The following is a 17697-nucleotide window of genomic DNA, read 5'->3' as shown; positions in this document are numbered from 1 at the left end:
ATAATAAATGTCCCCTGAGCCCCTGGCCTCAACGTCATGGGTAGCTGGAAGTGATAGGGACTGTAGCAAATGGGAGTTTGATTGCCCCGTCTACAAAGGTCAGTTACTATGAGCTCCATCACACCATTTCCAACTGGAAATGTAGATCCAGCATTACTAGATCTTTTATATTTGCAAGAAAAGCTAGACATCTAGGTTTTAATGTGAAATTTCCCAATTTCCAACTAACAACTAAATTTTGTTAACAACTAAATCAAAATTACTAAAAATTGTGTAGGCCAAAACAATATCTGTAGGTCAAATCAGGTTCACTGGCTGCTGGTTTGTGACAAATGGCTTTGTCCTCTGTGCTCTATGTTGGAGGTCAGGCAGAGGAGGTGATGCCTTTCCCTGGGTGTCACTGAGAGGGGGAGGAAAGGGAGAGTTTTGCTGGAATCTCAGCTCCCAGCCCCAACCCGAGCCCTGGCCCCGCCTCCCATGCTCACTACTCCATGACAAGGGTAAAGCTGTTCTTGCTCTCAAAGGCATCGTAGAGCTGGATCAGGTTCACATGGCTGAGCTGGTTCATGATGTTGATCTCGTTCTTCACATCCTCCTTGTGGAGCCGAAGGGGACAGGAGTTTCCAAGAAATGGGTCAGGAAGAGAAGTCAGCTGCCCCTCCCAAGACACACACACCCCCACCCTGCACCCCATTTCCTGTTCTCACACCAGCTTTCCTCAACTCACCACCCACACCAGCTTCTTACAGCAGCAAGGGCCCACCCATTTCACAGATAGGAAACCTGAGGCCCAAAAAGGAACCCTGGAGGTCCAGGAGGACCTGTTGCCCAGGGTTCAAGGTGACCTGCTGACTGGAGTGTGGGAGTCATGGAAAAGAGGCAGGAAAGGTGGCTAGGTTTCCTGCTCAGAGTGGAGGGGCCTGGGGCAGTGTGGGGCCCAGGGTGGCCCAGGGGGAAGTGAAGGAATCCAGGGGCCCAGGACACCCACTGGCCTGGGGCAAAAACCTCACCCGGTCCTTGGCACTCTTCACTTTGATGATCTTGGCCGCCAGCGAGAGGCCCGTGGCCTTCTCCGTGCATCTGTGGACCTGGCCAAACCGGCCCCTGCAGAGATATGATGACAGAGCAGTCTCAGAGCCCCAGAAGCACAACCCACACGTGGTGGGCCAGCCCCATCCTGGACCCTGGGCTTTCTGGTCCTACCTCTTCTCCGCACACACCACAGGGATTACCCTGCACCCCAGAGTTATCAGTCACCTCCCCCACACTACACGGGCTCTGAACCTGGAAAAGAGCTTCTTCACCCATATGTGTGGGCCATTCTGCACCCCAGAGGGTGTCCCCCCAGCCCACAGAACCCAGGTCATCCTGCACCCCAGGTGGTGTCCCCGTCACCCACACCACCTAGGCCACCCTGCACCCCAGGGGGTGTTCTCTCCACCCACACCACCCAGGCCGTCCTGCACCCTAGAGGACATCCCTCTTACCCCACCCCATGTCGGCTCCCGTGCTACCTCCAGTACACGGGTCCCAGGCCCGCACTGTAGGCCCTCCTGCACCCTACACTTCATCTCACTCACACCATGCGGTCCCTCCTGCACTCCGCAGATATCTCCTCACCCACTCTTTGTGAGCTCTCCGTTCACTCTCATGCTGTGCGGGACATCCCACTCCTGGCGGTGGCTCCATCAATCAGTTCCCGAGAACCGTCAGCAGCACCCAGCTGTCCAGTTGCCCCACCCCTCCCCTCATCAAGGCAGAAAGCCAGCTTACCCTCCCAGGACTTCGTGCTGGCACACTGTGTAGCCCGCTGAGGTCGAGGTCTCCCTGACACTCACCACCCGATGCTCGAAGGGGGCTGGCGGGGCTGGACTGTCGTCTGTTCGGGAGACAGCAGCCTGTGAGCCTCCTTCGTGCCGTCCCCACCTCTCAGCTCCCCCCACCCCCAGTCCCAGACCCACTTGGTTCAACAACGGCTTCTGCCAGTTTGTTGGGGGCTTATTGAGGGAACACTCAGACTGTTCCAGGGACAACTCCATGACCTCCGCAACCCTGGACCCAGAGCAGGGGAAATACTTCTATTTTCTCTTAGTTTGTCTCACAAGCAACTTTCTGCTCCCCAAAGTAGAAGACTGAATTTGCTTTGAGAGCATATTGTGTATCTTTTTTGTGTCTGCAAAGGTGAGCCCAAGCCCTAGACTACAAGGGGGTAACATTTGCATGGTTGTGTTGTTTCCTGGGCCCCTGGAAAGCCTGGATTCTGGGTGTGTCGCAGAGAATCCACATCCAGAATTCCAGTCTGAAGCCTCCTTCGCTACAAAGTAACTGCCTTCTGTTCCGGAGCCCAACCGTCGGATCCTGGCTCTGTCAGCACTGACCTTGTGACCTTAAATGTGCTTCTCAACCCCTCCTGTGTTTCACGTGTCTCCACTCCACAGGCCTGTGAGGGTAAATGCCACCGCAAATGCCCAAGGCTAGGCTCACAGGGAGTCCTCAGCTAACATTGGCTTTATCACCATCTCAAGTCTCAGAAAAGACTCTAAAGTCACAGCCTGCTCTCAGCTGTGTTTCAGGGATTAAGGGAGGCCTATGTTCACATCTGGACCGGGTCATACAAGGGGAGAAGAAGCAGCCAGAGAAGTCAGAGCACAGCACTGGACAACCGTGGAGCCCGGAACTGGCAAGGGGCACCAGGATGACCTGCAGAAGGCTCAGCCCTTCCTCAGGGACCTCCAGAAATTCTGGGACAGGGAGTCAGCAAATGGTGGCCTTCCAGCAGCCATATGGGATGAGGGCTCAGACCAACAAGGGTGTGGCCCTAAGGGCTGGAGGACTTGAGGCCCTTTGGGTCACAGGAACACAAGGATGCCTCCCACCACCACTGGGACAGAAAGCAGGTCAGCAGTTCCTTCCCGATCCTGGATGAGAGTCAGCCCCCTGGGTGCAAATGGCTGATAGTGGGTTATATATACCAGTTAATGGATTTGCTTTTTAGCAGGAGCCTTCCCTGTCTCAATCCAGAATGATACCAATAGTATCGGGCAGGCAGGTGGCTTTGAGAAATCCGAGTTGAGCCCCATGGGTTCCCTCCTCTCCAATGGCTAGAGCCAACAAGAGCTCAGCCTGCTGCATCTCCGTGCCTTAGTCTCCAGCCCTGGGATGTGCTGGCAGGCTGTTCCCAGTCTTGGACTCCCCAACACCCACATTCTCTCTCCCTGGGAGCTTCAAGGAGGCCCCCCAGAGTAGGCCTTTCAAACGCACTCACCTCGGGGCACACAGCAATGCCCTCACTTACCCAGAAACAGGCTGCCCGCCTCAGCTCCCGGGGGTGTCCTCCTTCCTGCTTCGGCTCCGCTCGTGCCCCTGGCTGTGCAGTCTTTTCCAGGCTCGGGGTTCCCTGCTCCTGGGCCTGTGTCCTGCTGCGGGCCTGGGGTCCTGGCATCAGCTCCCTTGTCCCTCCAGGCCCTGCTTGGTGCCATGGTGGGCTCGGGCCCAGATCCCTGCTTCTCTTTGTCCTTTGCTCCACAGTCGCTGCTCCGCTTCCACGGTGGGGAAAACACCCCGGCTCCTTTTGGGATATGTTTTCCTGACTCAGTCCCAGGGGCCTGGGGGCAGCACCTGGGCCCAGATGAGTCCTGCTCACCTGGATGGGCAGCTGCTGGAGCCTCTGCAGGGGGCGTGGTTCTGAGGCTGCCGCCTCGTGTCACAAGTAGCTCCCCAGGGGTGTCTGTCTCCTGCACATGGATGGAGATCCTGGGGCAGAGAGAAATGTGGCCCTGAGGTTAAAAGCAAGAACTTGAGTCACAACAGACCTGGGTTCAAATGCCTGCTGCTGCCATTCACTGACCATGGCCTCTTAGCCTCAGTTTTCTCATCTGTTAAAAAGGGCCCTTTCGTGGGCTTCCCTGGTGGCGCAGCGGTTGAGAGTCCGCCTGCCGATGCAGGGGACACGGGTTCGTGACCCGGTCCGGGAAGATCCCACATGCTGCGGAGCGGCTGGGCCCATGAGCCATGGCCGCTGAGCCTGCGCGTCTGGAGCCTGTGCTCCGCAGCGGGAGAGGCCACAACAGTGAGAGGCCTGCGTACCGAAAAAAAAAAAAAAAAAGGGTCCTTTGGGTTGTTATAATAGTAAGAGTTAGCTTGCAGTTGAAACCAGCAGATTCCACTCCCTATCCTTCTCTGCCCAGACAGGACACCAGGGGAGAGGCTGGCTTCAGTGACATACGGTGCCACCAGCTCTCAGGATTCTACTGGATCAGCATCCAGGAAAGACTTGAAGCAACCTGTGTTGGATGGGGATTGGGAGGAGTGGGGAGGTGGGCACCAGCTCTCTCTGTGGCCCCTTGGAAATGTGCTTCTGCCCCAGGAGGAATGTGGCCGGGAGGCAGGAGATCTGGGCTCTTCCCTCCCTTCTTTGGGCCTCAGTTTCCCTTCCATTAAATGAAGAGAAGGGTGAACCAAGTCAAACATCACACTGAAGCTTCAGGTCAGACACACTTTAGTAAAATCAGGGAATTGCTCATAAGAGTCTGGACTTTCTGTTTCTCCTGAATAAAACAGTCCTGGCTGTGCTGGGCCTGCACACTTACACAGCTGAGGAAACTCTCTGCCTCCCTACAGGCCCCCCTGCACCACTGGGCCATGCCACTGAGCCCACTGCATCTATGTGTGCTACCCAGACCAAGCAGCACTGTGGTATGGGAAGACAGCTGGAGGTCAGAAAGGCCTTCTAAGCCCTGACATTCAGAGGGAAGACCCTGATCCTGGGAGCTTCATACCCTCCCTCTCAGAGTTGCCCCCTGATTGCCCTTCACAACCCCACTGCCGAGGTCTATGAGTGTTGGGGCAGGGGTGAGAGGGTGAGTGTCTGGGATGTACTGAGTCTCAGGAGGGAGCCAGGCAGCCTCCATCCTGGCCATAGTTCTGCCACAGGTTGCTGGACAGGGCTGGGTTTGGGCAAGTCTAGCCTCAGCAACCTCTTCTGTCAAACGGGGACAGTAACACCTCAGAGATGTACTGAGAGTTGACTAAGAAATGAAAGTACAAATGCAGGAGGTTCTAACAGTGAAGCCTAAAATGGTGCAACCACTGTGGAAATCAGTATGGCGGTTCCTAAAAAATGTAAAAATAGAACTACCATATGATCCAGCAATCCCACTTCTGGAAATATATCCAAAAGAATTGAAAGCAGAATCTCAAAGAGATTTTCACAGCCATGTTCACAGCAGCATTATTCACAACAGCCAAATGTGGAAGCAACCCAAGAGTCCAGTGATGGATGAATGGATTAAAAAATGTAGCATATACATGCAATGGAATATTATTCATCCTTAAAAAGGAAGGAAGTTCTGACCTGGATGAACCTTGAGGACTTTATGCTAAGTGAAATAAGCCAGTGACAGAAAGACTGATTCCACATATATGAATGAGTGAATTACATGAAGGACCTACAGTAGTCAAATTCATAGCAACAGAAAGTAGAAAGGTGGTTATCATGATCTGGGGTGGAGGTGTTTGATCGTAACAGAGTTTCAGATTTACAAGACAAAAAAGTTCTGGAGATCTGTGTCACAGCAATATGAATATACTTAACACTAGTACACTATACACTTGAAAATGGTTAAGATGGTAAATTTTATGTTATGAGTTTTTAACCATGTTTTTTTTTAAAAATTAAGGCTTTCCCTAGCAGCTGGAGGCCCAGGCCCCTTCTCTGAGCTGCTGCAGGTCCTCTGAGAGCAGTACCTACTTCTGAATGCACCTGGTTCGGCAGCCTGTTCACAGCTAAGCCTTGGGTGGGAGGCAGCAAAAGTCCCCCAACACTCCCTCAGGAGTGAGTACGGGTTGGTGATGACAGGGTAGGACGGGAAGGGTGGCATCCAAGCCCAGCTCAGCCCTTGTCTTAACCAAGGGACATGGGAAACTGCAGGAAGCCAGTTTCTGGAAGAATATCCAGGTAACCAGGTAGCCAGCTAAGAAGGCCAACAGTCATTGAGTTCCTCTTGGTCTTCATACCTGGGGGCATGGGATGACCCCAAGGTACTGCCATGCATTCCCATGCCACTCTGAGTGTCTAAGGCTTCCCCACTTCCTGCACAGCACACCCAGGGCAGGCATTGCTAATTGATTGCAGCACTCTGTTCCACCAAGTCCAGCAAGGGCCCAAGGATCCTCTACACAGGCAGCCACTGCCAATCACAGCCAATCCATTTTCCTCAAGATATACCCATGTGCTAGGTGAGGGAGGGTAGGCAGTGATCGTCCCACTTCCTGAGCCCAGTCTGGTGTCTGAAATTCAACTCAGGGTTGAAACTGACACACAGACCTTTCCCCCTCACCCAGAATACTTTTAGGGCCCCTAACAAGTTCATGGAAAGTTCATCCCCACCCTAGGTTCCACATTTAGAGCCTTGGCCAGGATCCAAGGATGCCTGCCAGGAATCCCTCCCTCCAGCTGTTTAGGTCTCCTGGGGACTCATATTTCCTTCCAAAACAAAGGCAGAAAAAGGACTGGGCTTCCCTGCCAGCCACCACAGCATACACAGACACCAGCTCCTCTCCCTGAGCCAGGCCTTGGGGGACTCAGTTATAGATCAGGACAGTCAAGGGCAGGTGCAGAAGGGCACCGGTCCCCTTAGAGAAAGGCCCAGGAAGCAGAGTGCCCTTCAGTGGGCTGCCTGGGGCCAGGATGCCCTGCCCCTGGAGAACACTGCTGGAAAACACAGGGCTAGGTAGGACCTGACAGTCAGCAGTTCTGGCTGTTCATTTTCCTGCACCATGTCTGCTGAGGGCAGCTCATGAGACTGAGTCTTGAGAGTTAGGACACAGCCCCACCTCCAGAGCTCCAAGCATAATCTTTCTGAAAGCCCCTGGATTGATTCAGCCCATACCAACCTCCCACCTCTGAACACCCATCATTCTCTCCCCATTATAGTATTTAGGACTTAACTAAATGCTGACCTGAAAAAACAGGATGGCGCAGTGGTTAGGGGCACAGATTCTGGAGTCCAAAAACCTAGATCCATCCTCTTAAATTTTTTGAGAATTTCTCTGTGGCCTAGCATGTGATCTATCCTGAAGAACATTCCATGTGTACTTGAAAAGAATGTGTATTTATTTATTTATCTATTTATTTATGGCTGTGTTGGGTCTTTGTTGCTGTGTGCAGGCTTTCTCTAGTTGCAGGGAGTGGGGACTACTCTTCATTGCAGCATGCAAGCTTCTCATTGCGGTGGCTTCTCTTATTGCGGTGGCTTCACTTGTTGCAGAGCACAGGCTCTAGGCACACGGGTTTCAATAGTTGTGGCTCATGGGCTCTAGAGCACAAGCTCAGTAGTTGTGGCACACGGGCTTAGTGGCACGTGGGATCTTCCCAGACCAGGGCTCAAACCCATGTCCCCTGCATAGGCAGGCAGATTCTTAAACATTGCACCACCAGAGAAGTCCTGAATGTGTATTCTTATATCAAGCATTTTTTCCAGCTACAGTGGTATGAAATCAGAAATCAATTACAGAAAGAAAAATGGAACAAGAACAGATATGTGGAGACTAAACGACGTGCTACTAAAAAACCAATGGGTCTGGGCTTCCCTGGTGGCGCAGTGGTTGAGAGTCCACCTGCCGATGCAGGGGACAAGGGTTCGTGCCGCAGTCCGGGAAGATCCCACATGCTGCGGAGCAGCTGGGCCCGTGAGCCATGGCCGCTGAGCCTGCGTGTCCAGAGCCTGTGCTCCGCAACAGGAGAGGCCACAACAGTGAGAGGCCCTCGTACCGCAAAAAAAAAAAAAAAAAAAAACAAAAACCCAATGGGTCAATGATGAAATCAAAGAGGAAATCAGAAAATACCTTGAGACAAATGAAAATGGAAACACAACACTCCAAAACCTGTGGGATGCAGTAAAAGCAGTTCTAAGAGGGAAGTTGATAGCAATACAGGCTTTCCTCAAGAAACAAGAAAAACATCAAGCAACCTAAACTACCACCTAAAGGAATTAGAAAAAGAAGAACAAAGAAGTCCCAAAGTCAGCAGAAGGAAAGAAAAAAATAAACATTAAAGAGAAAATAAATAAAATAGAGATCAAAACACAATAGAAAAGATCAATGAAACCAAGAACTGGTTTTTTGTAAAGACAAACAAAATTGATAAACTTTTAATCACACTAATCAAGAAGAAAGGAGAGAGGACCCAAATAAACAAAATAAGAAATGAAAGAGGACAAGGTCCTACTGTAGAGCACAGAGAACTATATTCACTATCCTATGATAAACCATAGTGGAAAAGAATATTTTTTAAAAGAATGTATATATATGTATAACTGAATCACTTTGCTGTATATATATGCATAACTGAATCACTTTGCTGTACAGCAGAAAGTAACACAACATTGTAAATCAACTATATTTCAATTAAAAAACAAACAAGAAAAGAAATGAAAGAGGGTAAATAACAACCAATACCACAGAACTACAAAAAATCATAAAAGAATACTATGAACAGTTATATGTGAACAAACTGGACAACCTAGAACAAATTTCTAGAAACATACAACCTGCCAAGACTGAATCAAGAACAAACAGACAATTTGAACAGACTGATCACTAGTAGTGAAACTGAATTTGTAATTAAAAAAAAAACTCCCAGCAAACATAAGTCCAGGGTTGGACAGCTTCACAGGGTAATTCTCTTTTGTGTTCTATAAAAAAGAACTAGTGCTTATTCTTTTCAAACTAGTCCAGAAACTTGAAGAGGATGGAACACTCTCAAATGAATTCTATGAGGCCACCATTACCCTGATACCAAAATCAGAAAAAGACACTACAACAAAAGCAAATTATAGGCCAGTATCTTTGATGAAAATAGATGCAAAAATCCTCAACAAAATATTAGCAAACTAAATCCAACAATATATAAAAAGGATTGTAAACAATGATCAAGTGGGATTTATTCCAGGGACCCAAGGATGGTTCAATATTCACAAATCAATCAATGTGATACATCATACTAACAAAGGGAAGGATAAAAATCACATGATCATCTCAATAGATGCCTAAAAAACATTTGACAAACTTCAACACCCACTCATTATAAAAAACTATCATCAAAGTGGGTATAGAGAGAACACATCTCAACATAATAAAGGCCATTTATGACAAACTCAGAGCTAACATCACACTCAGTGGTGAATAGCTAAAAGTCTTTCCTCTGAATTCAGGAACAAGACAAGGATCCCACTCTTTCCACTTGTATTTAACATAATATTGGAAGACCTAGCCACAGCAATCAGACAAGAAAAAGAAATAAAAGGCCCAGATTGGAAGGAAATCCTTCCCAGATTGGAAGGAAAGATGTAAAACTGTCGCTATTTGCAGATGACATGATACTTTAAATAGAAAACCCTAAAGTCTCCATCTGAAAACTATAAAACAAATAAACAAACAATAAAACATATAAAACTATAAAGCAAATAAACTATAAAAACTAATAAACAAATTAAATGAAATTGCCAGACACTAGATTAGTATACAGAAATCTGTTGCTTTTCTATACACTAATGTTGAACTATCAGAAAGAGAAAGTAAAAAACAATCCCTTTTAAAATCACATTTTTAAAATGCCTAGGAAGGAACTTAACAAAGAAGGTGAAAGACCTATATACTGAAAACTATAGAACATTGATGAAGGCAATTGAAGATGATACAAAGAAATGGAAAGATATCCCGTGCTCTTGGATTGGAAGAATTAATATTGTTAAAATGGCCATACTACTCAAAGCAATCTACAGATTTAATGCAATCTTTATAAAAATACCCATGACATTTTTTACAGAATGAGAACAAATAATCCTAAAGTTCATATGGAAACACAAAAGACCTAAAGTGCCAAAGCAATCTTGATAAAAAAGAACAAAGCTGGAGGTATCACCCTCCCAGACTTCAGGCTATATTACAAAGCTACAGTAATCAAAACATCATGGTACTGGCACAAAAACCAGACACATAGGTCAATGGAACAGAACAGAGAGTCCAGAAATAAACGCATGCACCTATGGTCAATTAATCTATGACAAAAGAGGCAAGAATATACAACGGGGAAAAGACAGCCTCTTTGATAAACACTGTTGGGAAAACTGAACAGCTACATGCAAAGAATCAAACTAGACTATTTTCTCACACCATATAATAAAAAAAAACCCAAAATGGATTAAAGACCTAAATATAAGACCCCCAAACCATAAAACTCCTGGAAAAGAATGTTCAGTCAGAACAGCCCATGATGTAAATCATAGTAACTGTTTTTTTTGTATCTGTCTTCTAAGTCAAAAGAAATAAAAGCAAACAAACAGGGCCTAATTAAACTTAAAAGCTTTTTCACAGCAAAAGAAAAATGAAAAAATGAAAAGACATTGAAAAAATAAAAAGACAACCTACTGAATGGGAGAAAATATTTGCAGATGACATGACCAACAAAGGGTTAATATCCAAAATATATAAACAGCCCATATAGTTCAATATGAAAAAAACAAACAAGCCAATGAAAAAATGGGCAGAAGACCTGAACAGACACTTCTCCAAAGAAGACATACAGATGGCCAAAAAGCACATGAAAAGATGCTCAACATTGCTAATTATTAGAGAAATGCAAATCAAAACAGCAATGAGATATCACCTCACACCTGTCAGAACAGCTATCATCAAAAAGACTACAAATAGGGACTTCCCCAGTGGCACAGTGGTTAAGAATCCACCTGCCAATGCCAGGGACACGGGTTCGATCCCTGGTCCGGGAAGATCCCACATGCTGTGGAGCAACTAAGCCTGTGCACCACAACTACTGAGCCTGCACTCTAGAGCCCGCGAGCCACAACTACTGAGCCCATGAGCCGCAACTACCGAAGCCCACACACTCTAGGGCCCGCATGCCGCAACTACTGAGTCCCCATGCTGCAACTACTGAAGCCCACAAGCCTAGCGCCCGTGCTCCACAACAAGAGAAGCCACCACAATGAGAAGCCTGCACACTGCAACAAAGAGTAGCCCTTGCTTGCCACAACTAGAGAAAGCCTGCATGCAGCAACGAAGACCCAACACAGCCAAAAAAAAAGACTACAAATAACAAATGTTGGCAAGGATGTGGAGAAAAAGGAACCTTTGTACACTGTTGGTGGGAATGTAAATTGGTGCAGTGTCTATGAAAAACAGTATTGAGGTGCCTCAAAAAGCTAAAAACAGAACTACCATATGACTCAGCAATTCTAATCTTGGGTATATATCCAGAAAAAAACAAAATCATTTATTTAAAAAGATATATGTGCCCCAATGTTCATGGCAGCACTATTTACAATAGCCAAGATATGGAAGCAAACCAAGTGTCCATCAACAGATGAATGGATAAAGTAGACATGGTATATACAGATAATGGAATATTACTCAGCCATAAAAAAGAATGAAATTCTGCCATTCGCAGCAACATGGATACAACTAGAGAATATTATGCTTAGTGAAATAAGTCAGACAGAGAAAGAATTACTGTATGATATCACTTATATGTGAAATCTAAAAAATAATACAAATGAAGGTATATAGCAAAACAGAAACAGACTCATAGATACAGAGAACAAACTACTGGTTACCAGTGGGGAGAGTGAAGTGGGGAGTTGCTCATTAGGGTACACCTACCATGTATAAACTAGATCAACAACAAGGATATATTGTATAACCCAGGGAATTATAGTCATTATCTTATAATAACTTTTAATGGAGTATAAACTATACAACTTCTGATCCCTATGCTGTATACCTGAAACTAATAAAATATTGTAGATCAACTATACTTCTGTAATAAACGAACAAACACCTGGATTCAGATTCCAGCTCTATGAATCCCTAGCTGTGTGGCCCTGGGCAACCTGACCCTGTGTCATCATGAGTAAACCAGGGACACCAACCACACTTGCCTCCTGGGGAGGTTGTGAGAATAAAACGACATGATGTCTGTGAAATGCTCAGCCAATGACTGGCACCTGGGATGTGTTCAGTGAACACTTTTAAGTATTATTATAGCTACTACTATTACTCTCAGTCTTGTTCCACATGGGACTCACCTGGGGAGCTTTAAAAACAAACAAATAAACAAAAAAACAATGCTTGAGCCTCACTCCAGACTGAATAAATCAAAACCTCTGGGCATTCGTATCTAAAAAATTCCTTCCAGTAATTCTAATGGGTGCCAGGTAAGAACCAGTGCTCTAAGCTCCCGAAAGCAGGGCCTCGGCCTTCTCCTGTCTTCTCGTCTCGAGGCTAGCCAGAGCTGCACACACCGTGGACACTCAAACAGGAGCAGCTGGCCCCTTAGCAGGCCCCAGCCCAGGAGCTGCAGTTAATTCCTTCCCTTGCCCAGCTTGGAGGCACATCCCTTACCTTGGAGGTGTTTCTCCACCACCGTGAGCTGACTTGGCCTGGGCTGGCAGCGCTGGAGTCAGCCTCATGCCCTCCTCCGAGGGCCGAGGGTCAGGCCTACTGGATGATGTTCCTCGTCCTGCACCCGATGCAGTCTCCTGGCCGGTGGGAGCCTCACTGACCCTTTCAGACACCACAGACAATTCCAGGCCCGTTCTGGGGTTCTCGCTGGATGCTACAGGAGCTTTGGCTTCCACCTCTGAGCGTACCTGGGCTGGGCCAGGAACTCCGTCTCCCTGCCCTGGTGAGGCCTCTGCCTGGGTAAGGAGGTCAGCTCCTATCCCCGAAGCACTGATGGGGGGCAACCTCTCCACTGTCCCCTCTGGCAGGTCCACCTTCTGGCTCTCTATAGGAAAATAAGCAGGATAAAAATGCTCTCCTATGTAGAAGAACCTATCCCAAAGGTATCCTGAAAAATATGTAGAAGACCATTCAGTGCACCACGTTTATAATAGGCAGACTGGAAATAACACAAGTGACCATCAGAAGAGGGTTGGTTGACTAAACCAGGGCCGCCCAGGCATAAACAAGGAGAAACGGATATCTCCATATGCGGCTATGGAGTGATCTCAGGATATACAGTGGAGAAAAGCAAGGAGGAGAAGTGTGTGGTATGCTTCTGTTTGTCTAAGAAGGAAGGCTGCGTGTATGTGAGCATGCACATGTGTGTGTATGTGAGCACTCATATGTGTGTGTATAACCACTTATAATGTGGTCTAAAGAGACTGGACCTCAAAGGAAAGATAAGACAAAAACTTTTTTACATAGTTACATATGCAGGGGAGAAAATAGGATGCAGGGAACATGCATAGAAGCTAGACTTCTCTTAATATACCTTGTTTTGTCAATTTGACTTTGGAACCATGTAAATATTATGCAAGATTATAAAAGAAAATTAACTTTAAAAACTTTAAAGTTGGCCAAGTGCTTAAAAAAACTGATCCATAAAAATTTAAAGCAAAGTGAAATAAACAGCAATACAGAATGGAATAAGCATAAAGGACAAAAAGAACTGCAAAAAAAAAAGAGGAAGAAGAATAAGTTTCAGCAGTTTTTCAGTAATCATATTAGGGTGGTGGTGGTGGTGGTGGTGGTAGTTTTATTCTGAAATTAGGTGTGCAGGCGGGATAAAGCCAACGGGGCCCCACTCACCTTCCCAAGGCCCCTTGAGCTCGGCTTGCACGCCTCTGGTGCTCAGCGTGTGCTTTGGTTTTGCTCCTTTCTCTTCTACTCGCTCTTTGTTCTAAAAGAATAACCATAAAAACTAGCGTCATCATCAACATCATCATTCAGGCCACAAACATTTGTTGAGCACCTACCTTGTGCTTGAAATAGAAGAATTTAGGTTATTTCTTAGTCTCAGAGTAATACTAGAGGATACATATTACTATTGTCATTTTAGACATAAGAATCCTGAGGCTTTCCCAAGGTCACCAAGTCCTTTCTAATGGGTCACCATAGTGCAGGTAAGGGGCAGACCTAGCCCCTGACAGGGTGATCTAAACAGACCAGACCTGAAAATACTAGACAAGGCATGGAAAATAAATTTAAGGTGTCAATTTAGATCAATCAGTCATGGCTATTACAGTGTTGGCTTGAGTTGGATACTGAGGTCAGATAAATCTATGCTTGCAGGGGGAGAGTGCCACTATCAATTAATAATGTCTGCTTGGGATCCCAAGGTTGCCTCTTTGCAGTACAGGACCCTTGAACCAGACTTGCTGGGTTTAAACCCCACCTTCACCACTTGGCCAAGATCCTTAACTTCTCTGCATCTCACTTTCCTCATCTGTAAAATGGGGAGAATAATATTATCTACTCGTAGAGCTAGCGGGAGGATTGAGGGAGTTAATTGGTGGAATTTCCTGAGAAGTGCTCCCAGCACGTGGTAAGTGCTCTAAATAGCTCAGATGATTTTGTGTTGTCTGAGACAGAGCAGATCATGTAAGGCCACTCGGAGCCCACCCAGTGAGGCTCTCAGCAGGTCTTCCTGAACTGAATGGTCCACACCAGTCCAGTGCATATGCTCATGCCCCTGAAATCCACCAGAGCACTCGGTATTTCCAAATGCAAATATTTCTAGGTGGCCTGACCCTTGCTGGGCCCCCCTGGTATTTCTGAGCCTTTGACTGATATGGCCCCTAAGATTCCTCCTGGCACTTGTCACAGAAGTGGGTCTGGTCTCAGGCCAGAGACTGAAGGCCCTTTCTCCTGCCTTGGCCACAGAGGCCCCAACTGGGAGGCCAGAGTCCAAAAAGAGCTCGCATTTTTTTTTGGCTTGCATAGAATCTAAAATTTTTAAATTTGTTACCACCATTTTAAATCTAGGAGATTTTTACATCAAAATTCTAAGTTCCATTTGGGGGTTATAGAATTGTTCTACATTTTGATTGTGGTGGTAGTTATTAGGGTGTATACATTTGTTGAACTATATACTTAAATTTTGCGTACTTAGTGTGTGTATGTACAGTTTATTGTATGTAAATTATACTTTAATAAAACTGATTAGAAAAATTCTAGGTTCCCAGCTTCTCTTGAAAAAGAAAATCAGAAGATCTGGGAATTCCAGGCCCATATGGCAAAAATCAGCTGGAGCAATTCCCACCATAGTGCTCACCTCTCTTGCGTGTCTCCCTGACACTAAGGATGGAGGTTACATTTGCTACCAAATCAGGTCCAGCTGCTTTTTCCTCAAAATGCAATACTTGAGAGAGGAAAATGTTGGTAGAAAGGAAAGTTACTTTTAATCAGAATGCTGGCAATCTGGGGGGATGGTGGACTCAGCGTTCCCCAAAAACCGCCTCCAAAGAATCTGCTCAGCCATGACATTTTTTAAAGGGAAAGAGGGAAGTAATCTCAGTTAATCAGAGTTGTCGCCATCCCCCAGGGTATGAAGGCTTGTCATGCAGGCTTGTTGATGCTATCTTGTTCACAGTTTGTTCACACAGTTTGTGAGATTACTGAAGGGGAAGCTAGGGAAGAGATCTGGTCTTTTGTTAGTTACTTATTATTCATTTCTACTTCTTTGATCTACAGAAAGAACTGACATGTTAGGCAAGGTATTGTGTGGTCAAAAGATTTGAAAGTTGTGCTTGGGCCAGAGGTGAGTAGAGCGTGGGGGTGCCTGGTTTAAGGTTAGTGACAAGACAAAAGGGGCCTCCTGCAAAGAGCTCTTTCCTGCCAGAAGCTGCTTACAAATCCCCACTTGTCAGAACATCATTCCATTTCTATGGGATTATGGGCAAAGGTCCATCTTCTGTAACTACTTCGTGCTGACAAGGGCGCCGTATTCTTAGAGTGGAAGATGTCGGCATGGGTCTGCAGCATCTCTTTGCTGTCAAGTGTAGTTGCCCATTTACATATACGGGCAGAAGAAGCTACAATTACGTTGATGCCCACAAAGATATAGATTATTATGAGCAATAGTATCCCATTCTCTTGAGGCCAGTTCTTGAAATTTTGCTAGCCATGGATTCAGTGCTGCTCAAGATGGAGCTTAGGTCATGGCTGCAGTCTGGTCATCATGTAGTTAGCTTTTTCCCTCTGGTGGCAGTTACAGTATCTGTAAAACAGCTCAGGAATGTGCATCAGACACTGAGTCTTTGACTCTGTTGTCCTAATCATTAGCTGCTTGGGCCTGCTCTTTTGTGACTCGGGGAGGCCTGGGAGACTTCAGCTTTTCTACAAACAAGAGGCAGGGGACGTGGAGGGGCCTTTGTACTGGAGTGGGGGTGGGGGGTGGCACATAGGGTTCTGCTTGGTTCCAGGTTGTTTCCACTGTTTTTCCTATGCTGTGCCCACTTCTCTCAGTCCTGTTTCCTGCTCATGTCTTTGGGATTCCAGGACAGTAAGATTTGCCCTCTTAATGGTAACAACATAACACATGGAAACACTTAATAAATAAATGCTAGCTGCTGTCATCATGATTATCACCAGCATCAATGTGACGCGGATGCCGTGCTCTGCAGAGACCTCTCCTTTTGTCTCTTTCTACAGACTCTGTCCTGCCACCCCCATAGTTGGGGGAACTGAAAGCATTATCACGGCTGCCTCCTGTTTCACCCACCAGTAGAGAAAGACTTGAACAGACTGTCCTTTGGTAGACCTTGTGGGGCTCAGACTGTCCTCTCCCTCCCTTTGTCTTTGGTGGAGAGAGGCGTGCGCGTGCGCGTGCACGCACACACACACACACACACACACACACAAACACACACACATGCAGAGCTGGGTTTCGACTTCAAGGCTCAAACTTTTGGTTCCTGCCTTGTCCGATGCATCCAGAAGAAAAAAGATAGATCCCAAACGCCTAGGCACCTGGAGGACTGATGCCTTCTGAGCAGCTTGACTGTGATTCTGTGCATCCTGGCTGAGCCTGACCCTGTCCGTGAGAGAGCACGTGGCTTTCAGTAACAATCTGATTCATCGTTACAACCAAACGAAGTGCCACTGGGCACTCCAGACCTGAGGAGGAGCTTCGCGAAGTCCTGGCAGCCAGTGCTAAGGCTGAATTCAATTCCACAAATTGCTATGCCCCTACTCTCCTAGGAAATACAAAGAGGATCTCCAGAAAGTCTCCACAATGCACTGCTTTCAGCATTACTGTGTGTTAAATAGCTGGGGCTTGGTCACAGCTGTCTAATGGCCAGCCCTGCCAGCACACAGAGGGAAGCAGAGGCCTCACAGTCAGGAAGGAGCTGACAGCCTGACTGGGAGACTAGATCTGGCCCTTTACATAGTTACTGGGATGTGTATTAAACACAAAGACCGGAAGAGAGATCAATCACGTGCCAGATCAATCACAGGCAAGAACTATGGCAAGAACTCAGAAAACAGAAAATTCCAGGACTTCACCCTATCCAGAAATGCCTAAATATCTGCAACACTTATGACAGCTGATTTCACTAATATATGAAGAATTCTTACAAATCAAGAAAAAGGCAAAAAAAAAAAAAAGAAATAGAGGGAAAAGGACAAGAGCAAATTAAAACTACAATGAGATATATCATTCTGTCTACTTTTGTTTATGTTTGAAATTTTTCATAATAAAAAGGTTCTTTTTAATTTTAAGAATTTTTTTTAAAAAGTTAGCTTTAAGAGACATATAACCAATTGCCTTATTTGGATTTTAACTCAAATAAACAAATTATAAAAATAAATAAATAAGGTATAAGCCGGTCAGGGACATTTGAACGCTGACTTGTAATATCAAGTTACCATTCACATTTTAGATCATGATAATCT

General features: G+C 46.3%; 1 protein-coding gene across 2 annotated transcripts in view; it reads right to left on the bottom strand.

The window, feature by feature from the left end:
• MYLK3 (myosin light chain kinase 3) overlaps window positions 1-17697 on the bottom strand; it is a 47882-nt gene that overhangs the window by 27764 nt on the left and 2421 nt on the right. Inside the window, exons 2-8 of one of the 2 annotated variants that reach the window (XM_082607153.1) lie at window positions 13609-13699; window positions 12418-12802; window positions 3644-3753; window positions 3296-3568; window positions 1774-1879; window positions 1011-1104; window positions 486-595 (exon numbers count right to left, since the gene is read on the bottom strand). In XM_082607153.1, coding sequence (XP_082463279.1) covers window positions 486-595; window positions 1011-1104; window positions 1774-1879; window positions 3296-3568; window positions 3644-3753; window positions 12418-12802; window positions 13609-13699 — 1169 coding nt within the window. Of the gene's footprint in view, window positions 1-485; window positions 596-1010; window positions 1105-1773; window positions 1880-3295; window positions 3754-12417; window positions 12803-13608; window positions 13700-17697 lie in introns of both variants that reach the window. The other variant, XM_082607152.1, reaches the window with a different exon arrangement.

This window comes from Mesoplodon mirus (assembly GCF_964341445.2).
Source record: "Mesoplodon mirus genome assembly, chromosome: 19".
NCBI lineage: Eukaryota > Metazoa > Chordata > Mammalia > Artiodactyla > Ziphiidae > Mesoplodon > Mesoplodon mirus.
This window is presented reverse-complemented; position numbering and strand designations above follow the sequence as displayed.